Here is a 12168-nt window from a genome sequence, read left to right as displayed (position 1 = left end):
CAAGCTATCGAAACAATATCTTGTATGCAGCGATTTGTAGACTTTTCAAATAGCTGTCATAAAGCACTTGTGGAGGGTCAAGTCTTCTAATCACATTGGGTGATATTCAACTCGGATTCACTCAGAGTTGAACCACAGAAAGTAATGGATGTGGCTATGTTAGATCCAGCAATTTCAATAATCTGCTTTCAGTAAAAATGACAATGGGGTGTGATAAGCTTATGCCAGTTCAGTTAGCGGTAAGGACAGAGTCTGTCAGTCAACCACATCAGACTTCCTTCTGCTCACTGTCGGCTTATTAACTCTCTTTGTTTTCTAATATACTTGTGCTGTAAAGGTTGGCTATGGAAGACGAAAGTGCATTGTTGTTTCTCTTTCTAGCTTGTGTATAGAGCCGCAGGCAAGGAGCAAAAGACCAAGTACACATCTATCCTTGATACACCAGATTTCAACAGGGCCAAAAGAGGGCAAAAACTACAGAGTAAGGTAAGAACCATTACTGAACAGAAATGAAGCTGGATAGTACATGTGAAATTCTCATTCAATAATGCACAGCTCTTTCTAGATATTTTCTGGGGTGTCTGATACAAAGCAATCTGCAGTTGCCCATTCATTATACAAGCTGTCTTTGTGATAGCACCATATCCTTAACAAATGTTTCCACCCAAATTAGTAAATATTGATAGGCAATCAATATGTGCATAAACCTCCATTGCACTTAGGGGTGGATGGACGAATCTGTCAGATTTGGTTTCTGTCTGTTTCTCATATTTCCAAGCTTAAGTCCAGTTTTCCATATTTCCACCTCAATTTGCACTTGCATGAATATGTCAGCATCTTAGCGCACATTTCTCTTGACACATATGTTTTTGCAATGTTGGGCCTGTGTTTAAATAACATGCGGAGCCAAACTATGTCTTGGCTTACGGCAGCCACAGGAACAGAACAGGAGCAATGCAATTGCATCTCCACTCTGGGAACCTGCATGCCTATGTGTGTTGAGCTAAGCCATGGTTTGGTTTAGTGCTGGGTGTGAACCAGCCCACTATTTGGTAGGAAAACTCCATTGCAAAATTCAGCGAAGTGCTGCTTTCAAAGGATAGCTGTCTTTGGCTTTGTGTACCATTTGAGGAAGCAAGATTTAGTTAATTTCACTTAAAAATACTAACTGAACTGAATTTCTCCCCCAACACTAACTGTAATATTATTGAAACCGCGTCAAAACATAACTCTGGCACAGTTCTCCAATCTTCTTCTAATGTTGTCAAAGTCATAACGCACTGGTGGCCAAACTCGGCCCGCCAGTTGTTTTGGGACTACAACTCCCATCATCCCTAGCTAACAGGACCAGTGGTCAGGGATGATGGGAATTGTAGTCCCAAAACAACTGGAGGGCCATTTTGTAGTCCCAAAACAGCTGGAGGGCCGTTCTTCATTTCCAATAAGGAATGAAGAACTTGCCAGATCTTGTATGGTCTCCTACTGGAGCTTACGCCATGTGACTGCAGCACCAACTACCACTGTGGAATCTGTTCAGCACATCAAAATGGATATATTCAGAGCTCTTCATCCTCCCATCAATATGTGCTTTGAAACTGTGTGGATACAATTACAAATCATTTCCTGTCCTTTGTCATAGCCTAGATTGTTTCCTGTGCTTTGTAATTGTCCCCATTACCTAGTAGATTATTCAGGGTGTCTGCCACCTCCAGGAATGTTATTTGTCTTAATTGGGAAAGAGATAAAAATACTGTTATACGATGCGGCAAGGAGGGTAGGTGAAGAAGCATCAAGGGTGAAGGGCTGGGAAACCAACTTTTAAAATTTATGTTAAATTTGAATTAATTGGATGTTAAAATTTTGAAAATCAATAAAAATTAATTGGGTGAAAAATTAAGTTGAAGGGGCTGTGGCTCAGTGATAGAGCACGTTCCTTGCGTGCAGAAGGTCTCGTCAGCATCGTTCATTAAATGGTCTAAAGATAACAGGGCAATAAAGGATTTCTTCTTGAGACCTCAGAGAGGTGCTGCCAGTCAGAATGGATATACTGAATCAGGAATATACTGATTCAGTTTGCAAAAAGCAGTGAGCGAAGGACTGAATCGCTTATATCCAAGGCCTCTTGTGTGTGTGGAGCATAATTTGACAATTTATGGTTCTTCCCTTTCTCCAGTACTTGTACGTCGAACTTGCAACCAAGGAAAGACCCCATCACCATGCTGGGGATCAGACACCGGCCTTGAAACTTGCTAAGCATGTGAAGGACTTGGTCAGTGAGGTAAGACTGAGCACCTTTCCCTCTCTTCTTTTTATTACTATGGCAAACAGACTGCACACTTCAGACCATTAAAGTCTAGACCAGACAATGAGTTTGCAAACACATTCAATGCAGTGTATCAAAACTGTTTTACAGAATCTTTATCAAATATGCTGTTCATACATGTTAAGCCACAATCTAGCTTTGTTTTTTTCGTTTACTTTTTGCCTGTTTAGGTATTGGTTTCTTCTGTACTGTTCATTTCCGGGGGTGGCGTTTGGGGCAAGTCATCTGGCACATGTAATTGGATTCAGCGGCGGAGCAAGCCGATTGGGCGTTTGGGGCAGCGCGTGTGCCCTGCCTCCGGGGGCGGGGCCAGCTGGGGCAGGATGCTCCATGGGGCCTCTGAGGAGTCTGCCTGACTCACCCCACTCAGCTGCCCTACAGCTGAGGGGGAGGCAATGGGCAAACCATTTGGGGCAGTGCAGACCCTGCGGGTGCTCAAGCCACCATGTCACTCCAGGAGAGACACATGGCTTGGGCGCACTGTAGGCCCTGCGGTGAGTGCTGCCCGGCATTTTGTCACCCCCCCAATGGTGACACTTGGGGTGGACTGTCCCCACAGCACCCCGCTTCCTCTGCCCCTGATTGGATTACAGTTCCCATCATCCTTGACTGCTGACCATGCTGTCTGGGGCTGATGAGAGCTGTAGCCCCAAACAGCTGGATGGCACCTCATTGGAGAAGGCTGATTTAGGCAAGCATGACAGAGGAGGGAAGGGCACACATGGAAATGGCAGGGAGATTGTCTGCAGATTAGGGTGGTGTGCTTTGCAATTTGCCAGTGAATATACCAGCCGCAGGCCTCTAGCTGACTTTAATGGAAGGAAAAACAAATTGTTGGCATGATGAATAAATTTACTTTAGTTAATTCATACATCAGAGTGTCTTTTTAAGTGCCCAGTTGCATGCAGTTAATGCACGAGCACCTTGGTGTACTTATTTTTTCTTCCATTCCTCCTGCTTAATTTAGAATAAATACAAATCCCAATATGAGAAGCTGAAGCACAAGTATGTAACTGTCGCTGACACACCAATCCTGATTAGAGCTAAGAAGGCCTACCTGAATGCCAGTGATGTAAGTATCTGATGAAAATGGGATGGTTTGGTTTTTTTAATGTGGTCTAAATCTGAATGTAGAGTAATGTTCAGGCAAGGTCTGTGAACTGAACCTGAAACCAGTGAGAATTCTTCCAGATCATTTACTTATTTGGGTTATTCTCTAGCCCTGTATGGCTTATATACTCCTGGTGCAATTTTTTTTAAAAAATATGGAAAGGGATCAAAAGAGTCAGGAGCCATTAGACAACTATTGATAGTTCTATAACAGTTGTGATGGAGTTCTTCCTGAGAAGCAGTGGCACAAAGGAGTGAGCCAACTGCACATAAGATCAAGTTTCTTTGGTCTGACATTCATATGGAGTCTATTTCTCATTGCCTGTGAAATCTTATATACTAGCATAAAACAAATAATACATAAAAAATCTATATAAATCTGTTTTGACCCAAGATTGTTGGGGTAAAAATCAACATCATACTAATTTGTTCAGTCTCTCCTCTCCTCCTCCTGGGCGCTAGGCTGTGGCTTCTTTCGATGATCCAAGGCAGATTTAGGAGAGGTGGGGGGCATGCAAGGGGAGGGGGAACGCCACATTGAACTGGTGGGAGTCCTTGCACTAGGTTAGTTGAATCTGGCTTCTTGGTTTTTATCCAGCTAAAACATACTCAGAGTAGACTCACTAAAACCAATGGACTTTAGTCATGTTCGCTGGTTTCAGTGGGTCTGCTCTGAGCATGTTTCAGCTGGATGCAACCCTTTCTGTCCACATGGATACTTTTGAGTATAATTGTGTTGGCAGCAGAGAAAGAATGAAGAAATTGGGGGGGGGGAGTTAGATAATATGGTTTCTTGATCTGGACTCTTGTCTTGAAATAGACAGGAGAATATGCAAAATTCTGGTTATAATAGAAAGTTAAATAAATGAAAGCTGTACTTAAATGGGGAGCAGGATTTACATTTACAAGGAGCACCATGGAGTAAGCTAGGATTGCTTGGCTGTTTATAATATGCATAAAGCGGACTTGATGGTCTGCTTTTTCTACCTGTCTATTACAACCTCTGAGGAAAATGTGAAAATAAGGTTTGCTACATTTTAAAACTGATGCCTTCGTACTTTTTTGTTTTGTTTTGTTTTGTTTTGTTTTGTTTTTATCAGCTGCGCTACAAAGAAACATTTGAGAAAGCCAAGGGTAAATACCACACAGTGAAAGATGCCTTGGATATTGTGTATCACCGCAAGGTCACTGATGATATCAGCAAAGTATGTATATTGGATATATATATGCATATTCTTGAGTAATATGCTGCTTTTGATAACTAAAACACAATAGATTTATAGGGGGACACGGGTGGCGCTGTGGGTTAAACCACAGAGCCTAGGATTTGCCAATAGGAAGGTCGGCGGTTTGAATCCCTGCGACGGGGTAAGCTCCCGTTGCTCGGTCCCTGCTCCTGCCAACCTAGCAGTTCGAAAGCACATCAAAGTGCAAGTAGATAAATAGGTACCGCTCCGGCGGGAAGGTAAACCGCGTTTCTGTGCACTGCTCTGGTTTGCCAGAAGCGGCTTAGTCATGCTAGCCACGTGACCCAGAAGCTGTATGCTGGCTCCCTCAGCCAATAAAGCGAGATGAGTACCGCAACCCCAGTCGGTCACGACTGGACCTAATGGTCAGGGGTCCCTTTACCCTTACCTTTTACCTTATTTATATATACTATGGGGCACTGGTTATTCTCTCCCCCCACTACTTCAGACTCCCCTTTACCCCCGTTTTCCTATGTGATTCCTTTCAGAGAGAAAGCAGGGGTGACCTCAAGTCCAACCCTGTCCTATCAGGCCTTATAGTCTACTTGACACCTGGTCCTCCTAACACAAAGCCTCAGCTAATTCTAGCCCACCCTGCCTCTTTTTGTGTTTTATAGCATTTGTTTCCCTTATACTTTGTTCTCTGGCCCCATTCTCCACCTGAGCTTCTGTCATACTTCCACCTCTTCTGACTGTTTCCCCATGTGTTACATGGACTGGCCAGAAATTCCTACATGCGCTAAGCTCTGTTGTCTCTATAAAGTAGCGTAGCTGTGCCAGGACATTCTAAATCCACTTATTGGGAAGCAAGTTCCACTGAATGTTAGAAAGCAAGTCCCATTGCCTCCTTGAAGCTCCTTCAGGAGAAGGGCAGGATAGAAGTTTAACAGATAAATAACACAATGGGAGTTGCTTCTCTGAGTACGCATGTATAGGATTGCACCATCACTGATGTCAACCCTGTAATATTTGGCGATTAATATGTTGCTTATTTTAAAAATTAAATGCTTTTTTTTTGTAGGTGAAATACAAAGAAAACTACATGAGTCAATTAGGAATCTGGAGATCTATCCCAGATCGACCAGACCATTTCCACCACCGTGCTGTCACCGATGCAGTCAGTGATGTGAGTGTGGATCAACTTCGACACTTGGGTATTGCATGCTGACAGCCTTCTAAAACAATAGGCTGCAACGTGTTACTTGAGGGAAGCAAAATGCATTGAAAAAAATGATTAATAGTTTTCTACTTCAGCTGACATTTCCCTGCCTCCCTTTTGGAGACGGGCTCTCCTGGATAGTTAAACTGAATTCTGAATTTAAACTTCACTTCTATCAAGAATATCTAAGCCACATAATGAGGAGCAGCTAACAGCAATTCAGTTTTCCTTGTTTAACAGCAGATATGTTGAAAGGAGGATTGGGTGGGAATCTAAAGAGCCCCTTTGCTCAAGCAGAAGGCATATTTCACTTGCACAAAGAGAAGTTCTGCTGCCTCCCTTGTCCATATTCAGCCACTAACTCTTAGAGGTAGCTTTTCTTTTTCAATGGGAGGTGTGAGCAGCTGCTGCAGAAACAAGCAAGGAAGCATGAAAGCCGCATGGTCTTTCTTGGTTTTCTTTTTTTGGGGGGGGGGAGTCTTTATGTTGTTGTTACAGCTTTTAAAGGCCATTGCTCTGCTAAATGCAAATATTTAAAAACTGATCTAGCCCTACATTTATCTAGCTGAGAATACCCATTGATACCTATGGCCATGGGGGTTGAAACGACAACAATAAACACTGCCCATTTGTACTATCACCCCCTCCCCCAATTTAATTTGTAGGGAAGTTAATTCAGTCAAATCTATTTCTATTGACAGAAATGCCCACATTTGCAACCAGATAGAAACAGCACATACTTGTGATTTCATCTTGTTCCATCAGAGCAGCGAAAAGTCCCACTGAGCCTAATAGGACTATGTGGATTGGAGTTGTCATTTTGTCATCTTAACCCTTAAGCACATTTACCTTGAACTTTATTCTAGTGACAGCCATTGTTCTTACCTCCAAGTTTGTATACTTAGATCATTACGATCCCAAGTATCCACATAATCCCATGCCTGAGATTTTTCTACTGGCTTTGAGATATAAATATAAAAAAATTGTGCTCTCCTGTAATTGTCTCATGTTGTGGTAAACCTTGCTCTTGTTATTTTGCTTTTACAGTTTAAATATAAGGAAGATTTAACGTGGCTCAGAGGCATTGGCTGTTATGCATGGGATACTCCTGATCTTCTTCTTGCAGAAAAGAATAAGACGTTGTACAGTCCGGTATGTGTGGTTCTATATTGCCTGGTATCTTAAAGAGGGTAATTTCTCTCTGTCTGTTCCCCAACTTGCTCTGCACACATATACTCAATTTTATATTTATTTGAGGTGAGGCACTGCATGTAGGGATGGATGCATGCAAATACAGACAAAAAGTTTGAGACCATGTTTCTGCTTCTTTCTTTGGCGATCACTCGTAGCCGAATAAGATTGTCTTTCATAAACACAGTTTTAACAATGAGTCCGTAAGTGACTGTGGAGGCTAATTCTGGATCCACACGTCCTTCCACAGTGGGAACATTGGTTCCCGGGTGGGAGTTTATCACATTGTAGATTTGCCAAGTGTGCCTTCCTCTTAGCACGTTTCTCCCTTGCGTCCTGAGTTCAAGTGTCTTCAAAGCCCACAACACCTTTGGTAAAGGCTGTTCTCCAACTGGAGCGCTCGCAGGCCAGTGTTTCCCAGTTGTCAGTGTTTATACTACATTTTTTAAAGATTTGCCTTGAGACAGTCTTTAAACCTCTTTTGTCGACCATGGTTATAAAGCAGTTCTCCGCTCAGAACAAACAAGATTTGTCATTAGTTTTAACTCTCCACAGCCAACCTAAGCATGCACAGCTTGACTGAACTGCCCAATAACTGCAGAGGCGAAAGATCATTGGTATGATAACATATAAAGTGCCCAGCTATCTGGGAATATCTACTGAGGCTCCACGGAAACAAAGGGCAACAGTGCAAGATCACACATTACTTTAAACAAAGTATATGCATAACAAGATATGATTGCTGGCACCTCATTTTAAAAACAAAAAAAAGCACTGTGAAAAACCCACTGTGCCATCTATTTTTGGAGGTGCTATTTACACATCAGCGTATCCTTTTATAAATAAGGGATGGTGTCATTTCCCTGGTAATTGAGTCTATCCTCTACTATGTCTGAACTGTTCTCTGCTGCAATCCTGTGCTCTCTTACCTAGGAGTGATCTCCACTGAATATTAGTTCTGAGCAAATCTGCATGGGATTGCAATATTTATGTAATTATCAACATAATGAGCTTTAGCAGGTTTCTGGAACACTGTATCATATTCCAGTTTTGCAGTGCCATACAGACTGGCCCTGTCAGATAAACAGATGCAGTTACAGCAACAAATCAGTAAATATCACACTTACTGACATGATAATTATATGAAGTAATTGCAATGTTTCTTTCACGCCTTTACACCTGATTGATTTTTTTTATGTATGCTTTTTGTGTTTTTACCACATCCATATAGTGATTAGTTGGTTGTTGTTGTTTTTTATAAAAAATGTCTTTTATGTCCCTCTAGTGTAAATACAAGGAGTCATTTGAGAAGATAAAGTCCAAGTTCAAGTATGTTGCTGACAGTCCAATTAATAGGCATTTTAAGTATGCTACTCAGCTGGTGAATGAGGTAAGTAGAACTATAGGCTTCTGCATTGCAATTCCATTTAAATTTGTTAGACAAAATAAGAAAGAAAATCTAGGACTGCAAATTCCATTAAATGGGATATATTTCTGAGTAAAGCCTCTGGTTTCCATCACGGTGTCCTGTTGTGCCAGAAGTGGTTTAGTCATGCTGGCCACACAACCCAGAAAGCTGTCTGTGGAAAAACGCTGGCTCTCTCAGCCTGAAAGCGAGATGAGCGCCACAACCCCATAGTCACCTTTGACTGGACTTAACTGTCCAGGGCTCCTTTACCTTTACCTTTTACCTAGATTGTGGTCTTTACACATAGTACTCTTTCTTTCTTTCTTTCTTTCTTTCTTTCTTTCTTTCTTTCTTTCTTTCTTTTTATTGTTTTTTTTAAATACAAATACAAGAACAAGAACCATTTAACACTTATCCAACAGTACATCTAATGGTGTTTGTTCTATCCATTGACTTTAGACATAAAGAATGATAAATAGTAGCTAGGTCCCAATCTAGACTATATGCAGAACTATAGGATAGCATGTGCATATATTTTATACTAAATTTATGCAAGTGGTAAATGCATAGAGTTAGAACTAGAACTAGAACTAAATGGAGGATGGCAGTGCAGGATTTAAAGGGCTTTTAGTGTTGTACATTTAAGGCTGCAACCCTTTACATGATTACTTAGGAGTAAGATCCACCAGCAAGTTTTACTTTTCAGTAATACTTGCACAGCATTGCTCTGTAAAAGCTATTATAGGTCTGTGTTTTCCATTGCCTATATCCGTTCTCCTTTTTATGGTGTTACTCTTTAAGTGGGTGGATTTGTTTAATGGGTAGCTGAAGGGTTTTTGCATTGATCTCAATGTATCTTTGTGCCTCCGCTTTTTCACTTTGCTACTGTTCGATGTGAACAGAAATTGTACAAATCTGATTATGAGAAGAAGAAGGATAAGTATTCCCTTGTGGTGGATGACCCTAGAACCTTGCTGGCCAAATTGGGAGGCGAACTAAGCAGTCAGGTACTGTGACAGAGCTGGCCAGAACATCCAGAATCTGGCTATTGTCACTCTTGGATGACCACTTCTTTACCTGCCTGAAATGCCTGCAGTCAAAGATGTCATAGGTTTTGCCTATGATATTGACAAAGGTTTCCCCTCTGTTTGTATCTGGAACTATCTATACTTTGCCACTCAAAACAGCACAACAGCTTTTTGAGTGAGCCTATCTGTACTTTGCCACCCAAAACAGCATAGCAGCTTTTTGAGTGAGCCTATTCATACTTTGTGATCTCATAAACTATGCACCAATGTACTGTCAAAATCACTCCACCAAATGTCAGTCGAGTTGCAAAGATAAGCTAGAAATGAATGAACTCTGCGCCATTTAGCTCAAAGGCAAAAATGTGCTACAAGGAAAATGGCGTGGAAACCAGATTATTGCATAATGATGGCACCGTAATACTCTCGTTTTCCATTTTAAAAATTCAGTTCTGTGTCTTTTGATTCTGTTGCCCCTGGTGAATGCTGTGCATTGGTGCAGTTCTGAGAATACACAAGTATCCCAAAGGCCTAAATCTCTTTATTCTGGGATCTAGAGCTTTTTTTGTAGTTCTTTGTCTTCATAAGTCTTTTTTTGTGCTTCGTTGCTGTTTGCATGCACAGAAAAAATATAAGGCTAGTGCCAAGTTGTTCCTGCAACATGGATGTAATGAAATTCTGCGACCAGATATGCTGACAGCATTGTACAACACAATTCAGGAGAGCCAGGTAAGTGTGCATAGGATTGTAGGCTTCTTGTTACAAAATTGGATGTAAGTTACCATGTGGATCCATGAAAAGCTCCAATGCCAGGTGCTCCAATACCAGTATTCAAACTCCAGAGGTTGGGATTCACAATCAAATTAAGGTGCAAGTATTTGGACATAAAATGGTAAAATTCTGTTGGGCAGGAGAACCCTCTTGATCTTCCAAGCAAAAGGAAAGATCAGGGTGCCAGGCTGTGTTCTTAAGCACATTTACTTAAAAGTAACTTGCATTGAAATCAGTGGAATTTATTTGCATGGAGATATGGTTAGGTTTGGAGTGCCAGCCGCCTTCAAGCAAAATACACCAGATTAACTATATTACAGACTGTGTTCTCTGTATCCAACCTATGCAAATGTCTTCTTACTATCACCAAGCCCTGCTTAGAGCATTCTTGCCATTATTTTGTATGTGTTGCGATTCCTTGTCCATGCATTTCTTCCCCCTCTTTTACGCATGCTATGTGTTGTCTTGCATGCTCTGTATTTGCATGCAGTGAAAATGAAGCAACATTTTAAAAAGCGGTTTTTTTGCATCGTTTTTAGACAACTGCTAAGGCTTCCCAATTTTTCTATAAGCTAGACCAAGATTTTCAGCTGCACAGAATGTTCTGCAGAGAAACGCCCACTTCTCCATTCTCCCATGAATACATTTCATTGCATTACGTCATAAATTTTTAAGTCATCGGCATAATCACCAGTAACAGTTTTACATTGCAAAGCCTCCCCACCCCTATGCTACAATTTAAATGTCGATTGGGTGCATGGTTAACCAAAGCTATCTTACTGTTGTATGAGGAGACTAGCCAAAGCTATCCTACTGTTGTATGAAGAGACTAGTAAACTTTACCAGAGTCTCTACAGGGCTGCCATCCACAGTCATAAACTGGTAGAACCTCATTCATCTCAGTAGACTAGGGGTCAGCAACCTTTTTCAACCATGAGCTGGTCCACCACCCCTCAGACCATGTGGGGGGCTGGAGTATACTTTGGAAAAGATAATGAACGAATTCCTATGCCCCACAAATAACCCAGAGATGCATTTGAAATAAAAGCACACATTCTACTCATGTAAAAACACCAGGCAGGCCCCACAAACAACCCAGAGATACGTTTTAAATAAAAGGACACATTCTACTCATGTAAAAACACGCTGACTCCTGGACCATCACCGGGCCGGATTTAGAAGGCTATTGGGCCGGATCTGGCCCCCGGGCCTTAGTTTGCCTACCCCTGCAGTAGACTTTGTGGGCTTGACTGAGGGGGGACGACCGCTTCTTAAACCCATTTTTTAAATGCTTACTCACCCACTCTTCTTATTCAGCTAAGTGGCTCCTTTGATTTCTTAGTGCGATCGTAGAGTTTGGGGTTTTATCCACTAGCGGCAAACCCTGCCAGTTTAGTTCCTTTATTGGTTGTGTTTGCTTCCGGCCCAGGGAAGGGTGATGCAAAGGATTATCCCATTTTTATCCTCGCATCAAGTCTGTGGGATAAGTTAAAGATGATGACTTGCCAAAGGCCAACCCTGGAAGCACATAGCTGAAGGGTGTTTAGATACAAGCTCCCATGTCCAAATCTAGTCCTCCAGCCACTGCCCCACACTTGACCTGTTTAGAAGTCAGCGTAACCAAAAGCAAGCTTAACTCCGGCATTTCCATTGTGTGGGCTTGGCTCCCCCCACGTACACAGTTTCGGTTGACTTCTATGACAGCTGCTGGAACAGGCAGGCTAAGGCTAGGACTCTTCTTAAAATGTGCATTTGTGGTGGGGTGTTGTTGTTGATTTGCTGTCATTCCCCACCATTCACTGCTGCTTTTTTAAAAAAAAATTCCACAGTACAAATACAAACAGCTGTATGAAAAGCAGAAGGACAAGTTTACATCGATTGTGGATACTCCGGAACACCTGAGGACGACGAAAGTCAACAAGCAAATCAGTGAT

The 12168-nt window shown here is 41.9% G+C and overlaps 1 protein-coding gene across 47 annotated transcripts in view; it reads left to right on the top strand.

Annotated features, from left to right (window-relative positions):
* NEB (nebulin) overlaps positions 1-12168 on the top strand; it is a 161676-nt gene that overhangs the window by 108461 nt on the left and 41047 nt on the right. For 43 of the 47 annotated variants that reach the window (XM_053406851.1, XM_053406843.1, XM_053406835.1 and 40 more), the window contains 9 exons: positions 382-486; positions 2174-2278; positions 3291-3395; positions 4534-4638; positions 5702-5806; positions 6887-6991; positions 8316-8420; positions 9341-9445; positions 12064-12168. In XM_053406851.1, the coding sequence (XP_053262826.1) occupies positions 382-486; positions 2174-2278; positions 3291-3395; positions 4534-4638; positions 5702-5806; positions 6887-6991; positions 8316-8420; positions 9341-9445; positions 12064-12168 (945 nt within the window). Of the gene's footprint in view, positions 1-381; positions 487-2173; positions 2279-3290; positions 3396-4533; positions 4639-5701; positions 5807-6886; positions 6992-8315; positions 8421-9340; positions 9446-10087; positions 10193-12063 lie in introns of all 47 variants that reach the window. The other 4 variants (XM_053406916.1, XM_053406643.1, XM_053406565.1 and 1 more) reach the window with 2 other exon arrangements.

The sequence above is a fragment of the Podarcis raffonei genome, chromosome 1 (assembly GCF_027172205.1).
Source record: "Podarcis raffonei isolate rPodRaf1 chromosome 1, rPodRaf1.pri, whole genome shotgun sequence".
NCBI classification, from domain to species: domain Eukaryota; kingdom Metazoa; phylum Chordata; class Lepidosauria; order Squamata; family Lacertidae; genus Podarcis; species Podarcis raffonei.
Note: the sequence above shows the minus strand (reverse complement) of the source record. Positions and strands in the feature narration are given on the sequence as shown.